The 15,155-nt window shown below is 40.4% G+C and overlaps 1 protein-coding gene across 1 annotated transcript in view; it reads left to right on the top strand.

Annotated features, from left to right (window-relative positions):
• The window catches only part of SLC35D2 (solute carrier family 35 member D2), a 389,027-nt gene that overhangs the window by 344,217 nt on the left and 29,655 nt on the right, over positions 1–15,155 (top strand). Inside the window, exons 8-10 of the mRNA XM_078675686.1 lie at positions 587–679; positions 6,813–6,880; positions 11,861–11,939. Of these exons, the coding sequence (XP_078531812.1) occupies positions 587–679; positions 6,813–6,880; positions 11,861–11,939 (240 nt within the window). The remainder of the gene's footprint in view (positions 1–586; positions 680–6,812; positions 6,881–11,860; positions 11,940–15,155) is intronic.

A 15,155-nucleotide genomic window follows, 5' to 3' on the forward strand; every position in this document is an offset into this window, starting at 1 on the left:
TCGCTCTAATGGAGGCCTCATAAGCTATAAGAATGGCTAGGCAGCAGGTAATAGTCATTTTGAATGCATATTGAATAAATAATTACCTGTTGTGGTCATCTCTAAATTAACCATAACGCACCACCTTGTGGCGCAGAATTAAGTGCTGGTGCCGAGCACTGGAAACCACTACTCAAATTAAGCAATGGTGGTAACAACGTGTTTGTTGTATTGCCCACATAATTGCATGCATTGTAAAAGCATGCGTGATTGTGCCATACATCCGCTATATATGGTTCATCTTTTTAATAGAGTATGGAGTCTAAGGGTGTGTGTGGTAATGGTAGCAGCATGAGAACATCACAGAGCCCTTTGTTACATTCTTGGTCAATCATTGTTGCTTGAGCTTTGTATTTTAATCAATATATTTTTTTAGAATGTTATCTAGAATATGTTTATGTGTACTAGTACCTGAAGATGGATTTGTTTCTATTTGTTGTTACTGTTGAAACTACTGATTGGCAATAGAATATTTATTAACTAAAAGTTATACATTTTAGCATTGTGATATTTTGAGTTGTCTAACAGCTACTTTAACATTTGCTAGGAGCTTGGTCAATATGGAGTCCTTTTCTACAATGCATGCTTCATGATTGTACCCACAGCCATGTACAGTTACATTACTGGAGACTTGTACAAGGTAAGTCTCACAATTTACAAAAAAAGTCCTTAATGTTCAGGAATGCAGACAGTTGTCCTATCTCTTTGGTCACTTTATGGAAACTGATTGTAGCCTTATATACGAATGACCACCTGGAGAGATTTTTTTCTTCTGTAATCCAGAAATAAACATTAAAGGATGGAGAAGTGGTTCAGCCATAGAATGATACAGTGAAAATGTACTTCAAAAAGCAAAGCTACCATCTAACATGTAAGTCCTGTCGACCCACCATCACACTAGACTGCTCAACAAAGTGCCCCTCACAATTTTATCATAGTGATCACAACACTAAAACATTACTCGCGCTAGTAAATAAACTTTGTGGCTATGTAATGAATACAAATGCACATCTTGTGTTTTGCGCAGATGTTACTTTAGATTAAGTTTAGCAAAAGGTAGAGTTTTCCTCATCTAGACCATAAAAACATTTGTATAATGATTTTGGCATGTCTTTGGTAAATACCATTATTTGAGATATGATCCTGAGCATTTCAAAGCCATGATTAGGTAGTTTGATTATCCAAGCGAATTGTGTAACCACAGCATGAAGAATTATACTCATGAAATTCAGCAATGTAATCCTTTCTGAAGTGTACAATAACATTATGAAGTACAAAAGAGTAGCTCTAACGTGATTGTTCTCTCAATGCATTATGCTCTCAACAAAACATCAATGCAATTCTTTTTCTATGCTGTGAATTTGCTAAATATATCCCTCTGTGTATCCCAACTGTTCACGGTCATTATCTAACATATATAACCCTTTCAATTCAGTTTTTGTATTTAATTCTAAGGTGCACAAACAAATGATTAGAGTCAATGAAACGTAACCCCATGCAACCTTATGAATGTTTGTTCAAAATAGATGAGTTTTGATGTGTATACACGCTTTCAGCAACAGAGGCTAAAATTAGGGATGAAGCTTGAGGAATTGTTATGACAGTGCTTAGATGAGTAGAAGTAAACAGTTTGATTTTATATGATTGAATCCTACCAAAGTAGATGCCTTTTGACGAACAATGAATGCTCTTGCTTCCAAACCTCACTTCCGATATGATGGGCAGGAATAAAACTTTCTTGTCAATTAAAGAATAATTGAATAAATACTCTCAACATAGCAACACTCTGCTAACCAAGACAACTTAAAACGGAACATCCAGAGAAGATGTACTCTTACTCCCAAGAAGAAGCAGTCTGAACTCTCTCCTCTAGTATTAAGGGTGTCTCCCCTGAAATGACGGTGTAACTGGGATTTTACTTGCGCAGTCTAGGGTCAGACAGAACCCACAATCATTACTGGAAGCTTTGAGTGTGATGCTTGAGACCATAGCTAATGGTCATTTTGTCTTTATATAATAAAAGGTTTTCTGAATCATTTTTCTCTTTTGTTTGTCTTTCTGACCTTTTTCTCCAACATATCACACTTTAATCACATTTTTATCTACAGATGTTGATCACATGTTGTGACATTAAGTAATGTTTTCCATTATATATGAGACACATTTGGGTGAGATTTACTGAGGGGGTGGAATTGCCAGATACCTTGAATTTATATCCATACCATTATATTTATTTTAATATACAGCAGTTAAAAATATTTTTCTTCTCAGTATCTGAAATATTACAGATGAGCATACCCTTTACCCATTACTGGTTTCCTAGGCACCAGAAGCAGAGCTAAATTTGTATTTGCTTTGGTGAAACACCCAGATTAATTCTACCTTTCAAAATGAGGTGTCCTGCCTCATAGGGTTAGATCCTATGATTTCCATTGAATATGTTCACGTTGACTATTTTTACTTTTTATCCGTGGAATATTAGTAGTATCATCTGCCTAGGCACACAATTAAGATATTTAAGGAGGTTGCTTTTATAGGTGTCTGGATTTAAAATTATGTGTATTGCCTACATACTTTTTAATTTGTGTTATGCATTTCTTGGATGTCTTCAGTTTCTTTACTTTTTTCCTGAAATTGGATTTAAAAAAAAATTGAATAGACTATTGATTGAAATTTAGGCACTCATGGGGTTTGTTTGAGTTACCTTACAGAAAGGATGTGGTCAGTACCTCGTGGCTAAACGTTCCCCTATGCACAGGACCAACACTGATTTGCATGTCCAGTTGCACAGGAAAGTTCGATAAATGAGGAATCATCAGAGGTCCAGATTGACTGTAGTATTGTTATCCATTAAAAGGTTGCTGCCTTTTTATTGATCTAGGCAGAGATTACATGTTGGGTTTTTGGCTCAACTGTATAGTGCATGTGTTGGGAAAGAAACTTATTTTTAGGCTAAGTAACAGTAGAAATCTTTAAGCAAAATAGTATTTGCAAATATAGGTAATATTTAGAAACATGTTAGAAGCACTTGTGGTAACCGCAAAGGAAACGTATGTGACAGATGTCAGTCATGGAGCAGAGAAAATGAATAACATTTTTTTGCGCGGGGCAAAGAAAAGCGATACAAACTAGTTTTAGATGGGAAACAACCTTTACTATGTGGTTTTTACACTGCCATACTATCACAACGCAGTTATTACATCGACCAGTTGTTACCACGTATTGCCTTTAGCGCTAGATGGCGCTCTAGACTAAGGAATAGTATGATTTACTATTCTAACACCTTCCCTAGTGTTGCACACACTGGAGTTGGAATAGTAAATCATACTATTCCTAAGTTCAGTGTGTCATCTAGCGCAAGTCGTTGTAATGACTTGCGTTGTAAAGGCACTGCGTGGTAACAATGCGGTCGATGTAACAACCGCATTGTGATGGTATTGCAGTGTAAAAAACACATATTAAAAGTATAGTGAATCCTGATAAGCACAAATAGAATACCTTAAAGTAACATAAATTGGTATTATTTACGTGATCAATCCCAGACAACGCAGTTATTTCTGCATAATGGTGGACAAAATGCATAGGCAGAATCCAGACAAGAAGTGCACGATCAAAGGGTCATCATCCTGGAGATGAGCCAGTAATTGAGAAAGAGAGTTATGCAAAACCATGACAGGAGGAGGCAGAGAAGGAAGACAGCAGAGGGTGGGTAGAAGTAGAAGGCAGACAGATTAGAAAGTTAGTTTATTCACTGACACATTTATCAAATGATTAATTAGGACCAGGATGTGTTAACCTAAAGCACTGAAAAGACTTTATAGCACTGATTAGATGTACAGGATATTTTCGATAAAATTGATGTATTCAAAAGGTGATAATAACATTGGTATTTTAACCATAGACTAGTAAATAATTTCCCACTGCAGTCTAAGTTTGCGCTTGTTTTCAACAAAGAACGTATCAAGGGAATGAGATGAGTGGACAGGGCGCAAGAAAGAAGTTCAAGTGTGTGAATGGCATGAATTAAGGCATTTAGGACTCCATTTACAAATCTTCTTGCTCAGCTAAATTAAACGTTTTGTCAACATGAGTCATCTCTGCATACACTTGACAGATCCTGGTTACATAAATGAGAAATTGTGAAAATATGCAGACACAGGTAGCACTAATAGCCCCAAAACACAACATGTGACCAGCTTGTCTGTTGACACAATTAAAGTAAATGGGTGGGAAAGTAAAAGGGAATATGTCTGGGGAGGTTCATGTAGGTGACAGTGCTACCTACTCCCAAGTACTAGTAATTTTTTGATATTACCAATAATTCCCAATGATGGTTCTCATCCCAATTATATGCTTAACTTTAGTCCCAATTAATGTTGGTGTAAATATGGAAGTAGTGTGGAATTATGCCCAAGCTAACCTCATAATGTCAGTGCCCTTCCCTGTACTGAGAGCCAAGCCCCATTGTAGCACTTGACTCTGTCAGGGTAGCAAAGCAAAGCAGGTCAAGGCCTACTTAAGGGAGGTGGTGTGTGCAAGTAACTCAGCTCATTGATATGCAACAACACTCAGTAAATTATTGCCCAGTGCATTTTCTTATAAAAATTAAAACTACTTTATTAATTTGATTTGATTTTTAAATTTATAAAGCGCATCGAATGCCCGGGGGCGTCTTTGCGCTGGGGACTCGGAAGGACGTGTGTAAGAATGATGTGCTGAAAACCTGTCTATAGATCCGTTAGAAACAACCATGTTTTTAATGATTTCCTGAAAAGTCTGAGATTCGGGCTGTTTTTGATTGTTAGGGGGAGGAGTTTCCATGTTTTTGCAGTTCCTAGCAAAAAACTCCTACCTCCCCGACGTGCCTGTCTGTAGCTGGGGATTTGCAGCAGTTTTAACTAAGCCGATCTCAGGTTCCTGGAAGGCACATAGTATTTCATACGTGACATTAAGTATAAAGGACCCTAGCCTTGGACTCCTTTAAACGCGATACACAGTGACTTGAAAATTATTCTTTTCCTTACAGGCAGCCAGTGCAGTACTCCTAGTTGTTGAGATACCGATTCATATTTGGGAATGTCTAAGATCAATATGGCTGTTACTACAGAAACATTATCATGAAGTTTTTTCAGGTTTTGAGTCTGTTATTACGCATACACAACTAAATACTATGGGATGTATGACGTACAACGCGTGCTTTTACAACGTGTACCATTACCACGCAGGTTTTACAATGCAAGTCGTTACAACGACTTGCGTTGGGGAGCGCTGGATAGTGAATAGTTTAATTTACTATTCCAACTCCAGTCCCCGTTGATAGTAGGGAAGGAGTTGGATAGTAAATTAAACTATTCCCTATCCTACAGCGCCCTCCAGCGCAAGTCGTTGTAACGACTTGCGTTGTAAAACCTGCGTGGTAATGATACCGCGTTGTAAAAGTTTTGTGGTAAAGGATGTTTCCCGAATACTATGCATTAATTTACAATTATGCGTAATTAAATAGATGGAAATACCTGTGGTGACACACTGCGTACTGTTCTCACCCCAGTAAGTGCTAAACTCTATAATCACATTCTCCCACCTATACTGGTCACAATATACAGGGGGTAATTATCAAAAAGACAGGCATACTGCCTTCATCAGGGTGTCACCCCATTATTAAAAAGCAGAAAGATATAATTTCAAACAAGTACAATACCACTGAAATCATCATTGATAGTACCATCTTTTAATAAAATTCCGTAACACATATAACAAATCTTTTTTTTACTTTGAACATGCTGCTTCCACAGCTGTAGGGCCAAACAACTTAGATCCTCAAACTCCAGAGCTTATCAGTAAAGGCAGAAACTCAAGGGGTCTTTACAAACATTGAAAACCTCTTCTGGGGTCCTTAAGGTAATCAGGGTGACTTTTATGGGTACACATTTCTTTCTAGAGAGCTGCTGCACTTCTAGTAGCACCCCAAACACTCACTAAACGTTGTTGATGCCCCAGCCCTACTCGGGGCACCACAACAAAAGATATGTAAATTTCAAGTCCTGCCAACAGGCTTATGGGGCACCCCTCTGTGTCAGGCTAAATGGGAGCTGGGTACAGGGACTGAGCTACTAGACATTCCTGACAGGAAGTGGATGCCCAGTTTGGGACCAGCTGTTGCTTTGGAGAAGGATCAGCTATCTCAGGATATATTTACAGTCAGTAAGCAGTGGCAAAGGTGTGCAACCAGGACACTCGAGCAGCCATTCATAAAGGTGGGAAAGTTGCAGTGATGATGCAGACTGTGAGCAGTCAGCAAGGTGCCATGCCTCTTCAGGTTATCAATACTGCTTCAATGAAAGTTTTATGTGCCAAATATACACGGTCTTCCAAAAAGTAAAAGCAAGGAACATATTGTTGCATGAACAGGTGCTTTCAACCATACACATGGACACCTTCAACTGTTCCAGGTCTACTTCTGAAACATTTTTGTGAATTTCAGAAAATCTTATATTTGCCTTACTGCAAAGTAGAGTTTCTTTGTCAACTGACCCGATGGTCATAACCCTAGTCGTGCAGATGTACTCTGTTTTCTATGAATCGGAAGCTTAGTGGCTGGTGGTGCCTGGACGATTTAACTGCCCAGTTACTGGGAGCTAGGCAGCTATTTGAAACTGTATTATGAATTGAACGCTATTATTTTCAGCATATTCATGTACAATGTATCACTGCATTTAACATCATGTCAACCCTACATCATGTCTTCATTTACTTCCTTTTTCTCTCTCTCTTAGGCTATCACTTTCAGTGAGTGGACCAATATTGTGTTTGCTGCACAGTTTCTTCTTTCTTGTTTCATGGGGTAAGCTCCTATGTAGATATGCAAAACATGTTTAGGAAGTAATGATTCTATTTTACATTTTGTTTAAATTACATTTCTTCATTTGCACCCTATTTCATGCGGCAACACGTTACTTGTTACACTGGAATATTTTCAGTAAATTTAGTTTGACAAACATTTTCAGAAGGAACTCAGAGGGTAGAATTGGTTTTGCAATTAGATCACAGCAATCCTTTCAGTACTGTTGCTACAGAAACATTATCAGGAACAATCAGTAGAAGTGACCATCATCTCAGTAATGCATCTTTTAAGATTGAGGAGCTCATCTGGAAACAGCTTGTTGCCCAGAAGAAATATGATCTACATAGACATCATATTTGAAATGTGTACTTGCTCATAATTTCCCCCAACTCTGTCTGGTCGGTGCTAGGCAGGCCACAGCTGTGGACTGAGGAAGAATTCTGAGTTTCATGGCTGTTGTCTTTGGCAGTTAATCTCCTTCTCGGATCAGGAACACACCAGAAACTCCTGAAATAATCCTACTATAAGTGTTCAGAAGAAGCCTGAGAGGGAAACATATATCATTGTGGCGAGAGGGGCACTGGTGGTATACCCACATTGATGAGCAACCTAGAAAGAGCCCAATTTACTAAAGAAGAGAAGGAGCGGTGCAGGAAGGACTAAACCACACCAATGGAGAACTTAGAGACACACCAGGAACCCTGTGGCCTACCAGAAGCTGTGGTGAGCAGACTGCTGTCCTGTCCTGGTACAGAGTCACTAGCTGAGTCTCTAATGGGTACAAGACCTTTCTCGTGATATGTTGCCCTGAGTGGAAATATCTCGAAACGCAAGGCAAAGGATAAATTGCAACAATGCAATCACGTCACCCACAGCTCTTGTGGTGCAGCAGAAACCTGAGTAGCGGTGAAAGAGTTCCCATCGTGCTGGTGAGCACCATCAGCTCACCCCCATTTGTACTGGAGAATGCAATCTTTGCAGCAGCTCTGGGATCTAGGGGCGCTTTGTGCATCCTCTAAAAGTTCGAAAGCCATGATTCCTAACATACCAATGTATGTTGGTGAATCCGCTCCTATATAGTCAAAAGAAGTGAGAACCTTCATCATATTTAGGTTCCCCTTTCATCCATTAACCCTAAATGGGACCCTTCTCTCCCAGTATCATATTTGCTCAGTCATTCACCGTTGACTATTAGCAGGCTACTTCCAACTTTCGGAGCATTCACAAAAATCCCTGGAAATGTGCATGGAATTCTATGCAGAGTGTACATTTCCTCGTGTGATCTTCTGATGCCCTACACTTACTTTGCTTACCCTGTTCCACTACCCAGTGCTTGGTCATTGTTGGTATAAAAGACATCAGAGTTGGTGAGAGGCGATCATTCCTCCAGGTATAGTGCTAGAAGTTTAGTATGTGGCAGTTTGACCCTTTTTGCCTGTGATATACTCACTTGTGTGCTTGCCTTTTGTACTTATTAAAGGGGTGATCAGGTTCTCTCTTGGATTCTGAGTGCTTGTTGCGAAGTTGACCTCCAATGACCCTTAGTGTTCTTGAACTATGTTGGGACCGACAGACCTTTTACTGGCTGATCACTAGAATCACTAGAATCATAGAGCCCTTGCTATGACAAAGTGGGACACCACCCTACGTCAGTAGTTGGACAACTTTACTCCAGAAGGTTTAGTGTAGATGCATTTTATTCTACAAAGTGTCACTAAAAATATTATCACAATACATCTACACGGATCAATCTTTCTAAACCTATAAATTGGAGTCTTGTTTGATCGCCGTTTTTTTTAACATTTTACTGAACAGTGTAACATAAACATAACCCGTATATTTGTAAAGCACACGTTCACCCACAAGGGGACCTCGGTGCTGAATAAGTGATGTTTATTGTTATTCACCGGTACTCATTTTATTGACCTCAGAAGAATGAAAGGCTAAGTGCACCTGCCAAGACTTGAACCTGTAACCATGAGGTCAAAAACAGGGTCCTACAGTGGGCTCATTTGTCCTCTAAGCCACCAGACCCGGTTGTAGTATGACACAGGAAGGTGTCTGTTAGTAACATAACTGGTGCTCGTGTAAAGCGCTCTGATACTTTCGGGTCGAGTTCGCGCTGTATACAACTCTAAACCTCCACAAACTAACACATTTTTCTTTTTAGAGTTTATATAGGCAAACTCGACCCGAAAGTATCAGAGCGCTATACATGAGCACCAGTTATGTTACCAGACACCTTCCTCTTTGGTAGGCAAGAGGAGATTACGTGATTTGCCCAGAATCACAGGATATTTAGCGTCCTTGTCCAGACTCAAACCTGGTTCCCCAGCTTCAAGGTCGACGACGGTCTAGCCATTATGTCAATCCCTATCCCAATAGTAGCGCAGCCTTAGACCTTGCCCACACCCTTCTGAAAAATATATGATTTTGGTCCAATTTATTTCTCCAAATTTGTTTTGTTTGTAAATGTATTTTACATAATTTTCTACAGAAAATAGTTTTTTAATCTAACTTCTCTAACGTCTGTCTAACTGATTTAACATAATGTTCAATTTCTTAACCTGTGGATTCAACGTAAGTGTGGGCCTCTTGAAGAGTCCAAATTGAGCACACTAGCGCTTAGGGAGCAATAGAATGTAACGAGAGAGGCTTGACAATAGACTTAACTCGGAGGGAAGTCTCCCAGCGCAAATTCAAAGTCAACACACGTGCATTGTGGTAAAATTCGATTGGAGAAGATGCGGAGTCTGATCCTTGTCAAAATGTAGGTGAGCTCATCTGCACAGAAGGTGCTGAGACGAATGGGTTGCCTCGAGGTGCTGCTTCCATGTTTGCACTGACTTGGATGAATGACTGAGGCAGTGCAGTGGCTGATGGCGCCCTCCAACATGTCCACCTCCCAGCAGCATGGATAGAGGCTGCACTGGGGCAAACGAGCTGGATGTTATTGTGCTGGGAAGAACACTGAAATGGTGGCTATTCGCAGAGTGTGGATAGAGGCCTACAAACCAGACAAGTGGTGTCCCTGGGCCCGATTCACAGAATGAACTTAAGACTCAATCCTAAACTTACTACTATTTTGGTATTCACAGAATGCACTTACTACTTTTGGCATTCACAGAATGAACTTACTACTTTTGGTATTCACAGAAGTTAGGATTTTGTCTTAAGTCTGTCTTAAGTCTGTCTTAAGTCTGTCTTAAGTTTGTCTTAAGACAAACTTAAGACAAAATCCTAACTTCTGTGAATACCAAAAGTAGTAAGTTCATTCTGTGAATGCCAAAAGTAGTAAGTGCATTCTGTGAATACCAAAATAGTAGTAAGTTTAGGATTGAGTCTTAAGTTCATTCTGTGAATCGGGCCCACAGAGTCTAGCCCATGCTTATGGAGTAGCTAAGTGGATGCTTCAAGTGAAAATCACACATAAATTGATGAGTAAGGTGAGATATTAAGCAGCTCAGATTAAGAAGCCATCTCAGGGAAGGAGGTCCTTAGCTAAGATCTGCATAGTGTACTTTATTAGTTTTTCACTCTTACATTTTACAAAGATGTTATACAATAACCTGCAGTCAGCTATTTTTAGAAACACTGCACAATAGCTGCAATGATGAGATGTCAAATTTGTGAAGAGACATACAATAATCCAGCCGCGGCCCGTGCGTTTAAGAGCGGTGGGGCTGGGTGAAGGGGGATTTCGACAGACAACGATGAGGGAAAATGAAATAAATAATTAATTTGCCCTCTTCATCGTCCGTCAAAATCCCCCCTCACCTGGCCCCACCGCTCTTACCTGCACGGGCCACAGCTGCAATAATCTATGGGGCCTATTATCAGGGATGGGTGATACATTATCGCCGCTTTTATCGGCAGGAAACTGCCGATAAAACGGCGATAATGGGCTTGATAATATGCTCTATAGAATTCCTATCGAAGCCCATGTTAGATGTGAAGAAATCTAACATGAACTTCGATAGGAATTCTATAGAGCTTATTATCCAGTTCAGAAAGATTTTATTGATAATCATAAAATCGAAAACGTACAGAGTAAGGATAAATAAGCACAAGGATAATGATACAATAAATAGTGAAACATAAGCACTGAAAAGGAAAATGAAATGCATTCATAATATAGAGCTTATTATCAAGCCCATTATCGCCGTTTTATCGGCAGTTTCCTGCCGATAAAAGCGGCGATAATGTATCGCCCGTCCTTGATAATATGCCCCCAAGTGTTTAGTGACTGGAGCACAGTATGCACTAGGTCTAAATCTGGCCTTAGCAAACATACGTTTCATAAATAGAAAGATTAATTAAGGCAGAACTTCTGTTTCTGCTACTGTTGCATTTACAAATATTGCATGCTATGTGCTGTGTATAAAATAATGCTACTCAAGGCTGGTTCTCATTTCTGCGAATCGTAGTGACACTGTTATCCAAAGAAGAAATCTGTGACATAAAGCATTGTAACAGTTTGCCTCATTATTTTTACATTTTAAAATAACTGGCCTTGTTCCAACTGGGATTTGGGCGCAAATGGGAGTTTACCCCTGAAATGAGATTAGCACTTGTGAAAAATGACTCTACAGCCAAGAAGATTTTCCCATACAATTTTCACCAGGTATAACTTGGCAAAATTTGTGTGGGCATAAAAACAATATTTTGCATTTTGAAGCTTGGAAAATGGCCAAGCCTGTTACCTCACTGCTTTTTCATCCATTACAACCCGTGGAACGCAAAAAGTCTGAGAAATAAGTCATTTGCTGAACCTCAATGTATTGGTTATTTGCTGTGTGATATTATTATACCATTTAATCAGAGTTTGCCAAACTAGCTGTTTATATTGGAATACTATAGCAACAGATTCCTCTTTTCTCAAGAGTTAACATTTCTGTAGTCTAAGTGGCCTGCAGTCTCACAAGGACTTGAATTACCATAGTATGTGAATTTACAGCGTATTGTTTGTTTATCTTTTAGGTTCCTCTTACTCTACACAATAGTGTTATGCAGTTTCCACAATTCTGCTCTCACAACAACTGTGGTTGGTGCTATTAAGGTAAGAGAGCATTCTTTCAATAAACATTATGTGTTATATAGTAGCTTTGTATTGAGTGAGTCCTCAGTCTCCCTTGCAATTTCAAAGTTCTTTGTTCAACACTTCTTCACAGCACTTCCTGCCCGAGTGTTTTTTCCTTACTTTACCTTACACATGTGGCCGTCAGGTATCATTATCTATCTATCTATCTATCTATCTATCTATCTATCTATCTATCTATCTATCTATCTATCTATCTATCTATCTATCTATCTATCTATCTATCTATCTATCTATCTATCTATCTATCTATCTATCTATCTATCTATCTATCTATCTATCTATCTATCTATCTATCTATTTATCTATCTAGTACTAGCTCTTGTGTGGTAATGATTAGCTAAGAGTTTCCATTAAAAGAAATTTTTTATTTTCCTAATAACTTTGGCGCTGCTCAGAGAATCAGCACAAAACATTATTTTTTGTATCTAATCTGGGTTTTGTGGAGCTATTTTCATGTAGATCTGTCAGGTGGGGTAAGAAAGAGGGTGTTGTTGCTCTCACCTTGCACTAAGTAAGCTTGTCAGTGTGTGCCAGAGCCCTGGTCAGTCGGGGGACCACCGACCCCAGGGGACAGATGGGACAGGAGAGGATCTGAGCAGCAGTAGTCTTCTGCCAAGATAAGTAAGCACAAAGAGAATCACCAATTCTCTCAGTGACGTACCCCTGGCAAGGAGTTAAAGTGTTGATGAAGGAGGGGAAAAAGGGGTTGGAGCACCTCCCCACCCATCCCCAATTGTCAGGCACTGCAGCCCAAGCAGCGAGCAGAGGAAGCACAAAGTGATGGCATTTGAAGAGAGGAGTTGGGCCCGCCGAAAATATTATGAACACTGCCTAACAGCTCCAGGTAGCTGACAGAGTGGGGAAGCGGCCATCTCTAGAGAGGTGAGCAAGTGCTATTAGGGGTTACTGCTGATGAAAGGTACTTACTACAATTTGCATTAGCTCTACAGCAATAGTCCAGTCCACCCCTGATGGAGTGTGAATACTGCTCACAAAGCAGAGTAAATGGCTTTGGTTTGGGGTGGTGTTTTCTTTTCCTGAGGCAGGAAGACAAGTTCGAAGTGTGCACAGGAACCTAATTTATTTTAAAGGGGTTTCCCCTGTCACAAGCAAATGTTAGGTGACACCTCGATAGGGCTGAACTTTTACCCTCCCAGTCAGACTGGCACCAGACCCAAAGAGGAAAAGCTACACTTAGAGTTGTTTTGATGGGACCACAGAGATGAGGACTGCTCATTACCCTGGCACACCTCTGGGAGGGCACAGAGGGGAGAAGAGATTCCGGAACTTGGATTTTGGGTTAGGGTTACCTCCACCCACTAGCGGTGCCAGGCATAAATGTGGCACAACAGGGCACCCTCTTCAGAAAACTTTCTGGACCTATGGAAGAACAGAATTGGACAGAACCTGCTGTGTGTGACCTAGAAGGAGACCCGAGGGGCTGGATCTGCTACAGCTCGTACCCAGGACAAAGAAGTGGACTTCAAAGGTCACTTGGTTGACCTCCTGTCTAGCTACAGGGCCACTACAATCTGCAAGATTATTTTTCCTGAAGTGCTCAGCTGACCAGCACCAACTGCACCTCACCTGGACCCTGCTAGTGGCCTCTGCTGGAGTGAGGCTTGACCTCCAAGTGCTGTCCCTGACGTCCACGGTCCCTTGGCTATGTCTAACTGGACTTTTCCTATCCCCTCTTAAAAGCTGGGACTTAAAAAGTTTTGCTCTTCCAAACCTCCAGAGGACTGTGATAAACCACGCTAGCTGATACACCCAAGGCACAACCTCTCTGGGCTAAGAACTTCTCTTCAGCAGCAAATCCAATTCAGCGGACCCTCAGCAAAGAGGTATTCAGCCTTGTGGAATTTAATGTTGGGTACAGCCGCGGCAGCCTTGTCCAGCTGAACTGTTCTGAGCTCCAAAAAAGAGACTAATTCCGAGGGTGAAAAATCTTAACCGGGCGAAAGTGCCTAAAGCATCTAAACGGCGAAAGGACTTCCTTGGATGTAAAAGTTTAACTTCTTCCACTTTGAGCTTTTCCAGCCAAAATCAACAGCTTCAGCTGGACCTCCTCCAACTCCTTTCGCACTTTGTAAGGATTTCCTTGGATACAGCCTGCTGCTTCTCCATGCTGAAGGATTTTGACTTCCAAAATAGAGAACAAGTCCCAAAGTAAAACCTCCGGCTGGATCAAACCTTGCTGGTATATCCCAACCACATTGCGGTCGACCTCAAATCGTACTTAGGTTCCAGTCTACCGTGACCATTTCCCACATTTGGATGTTTGCAATTTTTTGTGCTATTTTTTCTTAAATCTTTAAAAATTTATATCGCTGGTTCTCCTTTACGAACTTGTGTTGTTTTAATGTAATCTTGTCTATAAAACTTTACTTTATGTTTCTAAACAAGAGTGAGATTTGTATTGTGATGTGTTTTTAACTCTTTAACTGTTTGGTAATTCTAAATGGTTCATAGATTTTCTGAAGTTAAGCTAGTTTCCTCTGTGGTATAGTTACCAAAGATTGAACCCAGGTATAAATTACTGAAATCTGTGACCAGTTAGTGGCTTTATTACTTGTAGGGGACTACCATCCACCCCAACTGATGAATTACTTTCTCACCTGCGGCCAGGCCCCGCGCCAAATCCCCCGCCACGGCAAACTTCCTGCTGCACATGGCCATTGGCCATGCCTGGCGTGGGGGTAGCCGCACCACCCCTCCCCCGATGGACATCCAACACCATGGGGGGCTGACTATCCCACGGGGTATGTGTAATCTCCTGATCCAAATTGGACTTTGCACACCAACTTATGGAAGTGGGGGGGTTTTGTCCATGTTGTTTCTATCCATCGAGGTCAGTTTAACTACGACTAAGATCGCTTTTACCATTGACAGAGGCTCTTCATTTTAGACTATATCAGGTTTGCTGATTTTACCCTATATCATTGAGATTTTAGATAGCCCATAACTGTCTTTTGACCCTTGTGACTTTCTTTCTCTGCCCTTGCTTATACTCAAAATGTTCCGGTCAGGATGAAGACCCTTAACTAAATGCAGGTTGAAACGACATCAGTGTAGTGGGCAATCGGACATTTTTTATTGATTAAAAATCGCTTTGTTTAGATACCAAGATTTTATACAACCAGCAATGAATGATCTGTTTGTCCATTACTTCTT

Source organism: Lissotriton helveticus, chromosome 2_1 (assembly GCF_964261635.1).
Source record: "Lissotriton helveticus chromosome 2_1, aLisHel1.1, whole genome shotgun sequence".
NCBI lineage: Eukaryota > Metazoa > Chordata > Amphibia > Caudata > Salamandridae > Lissotriton > Lissotriton helveticus.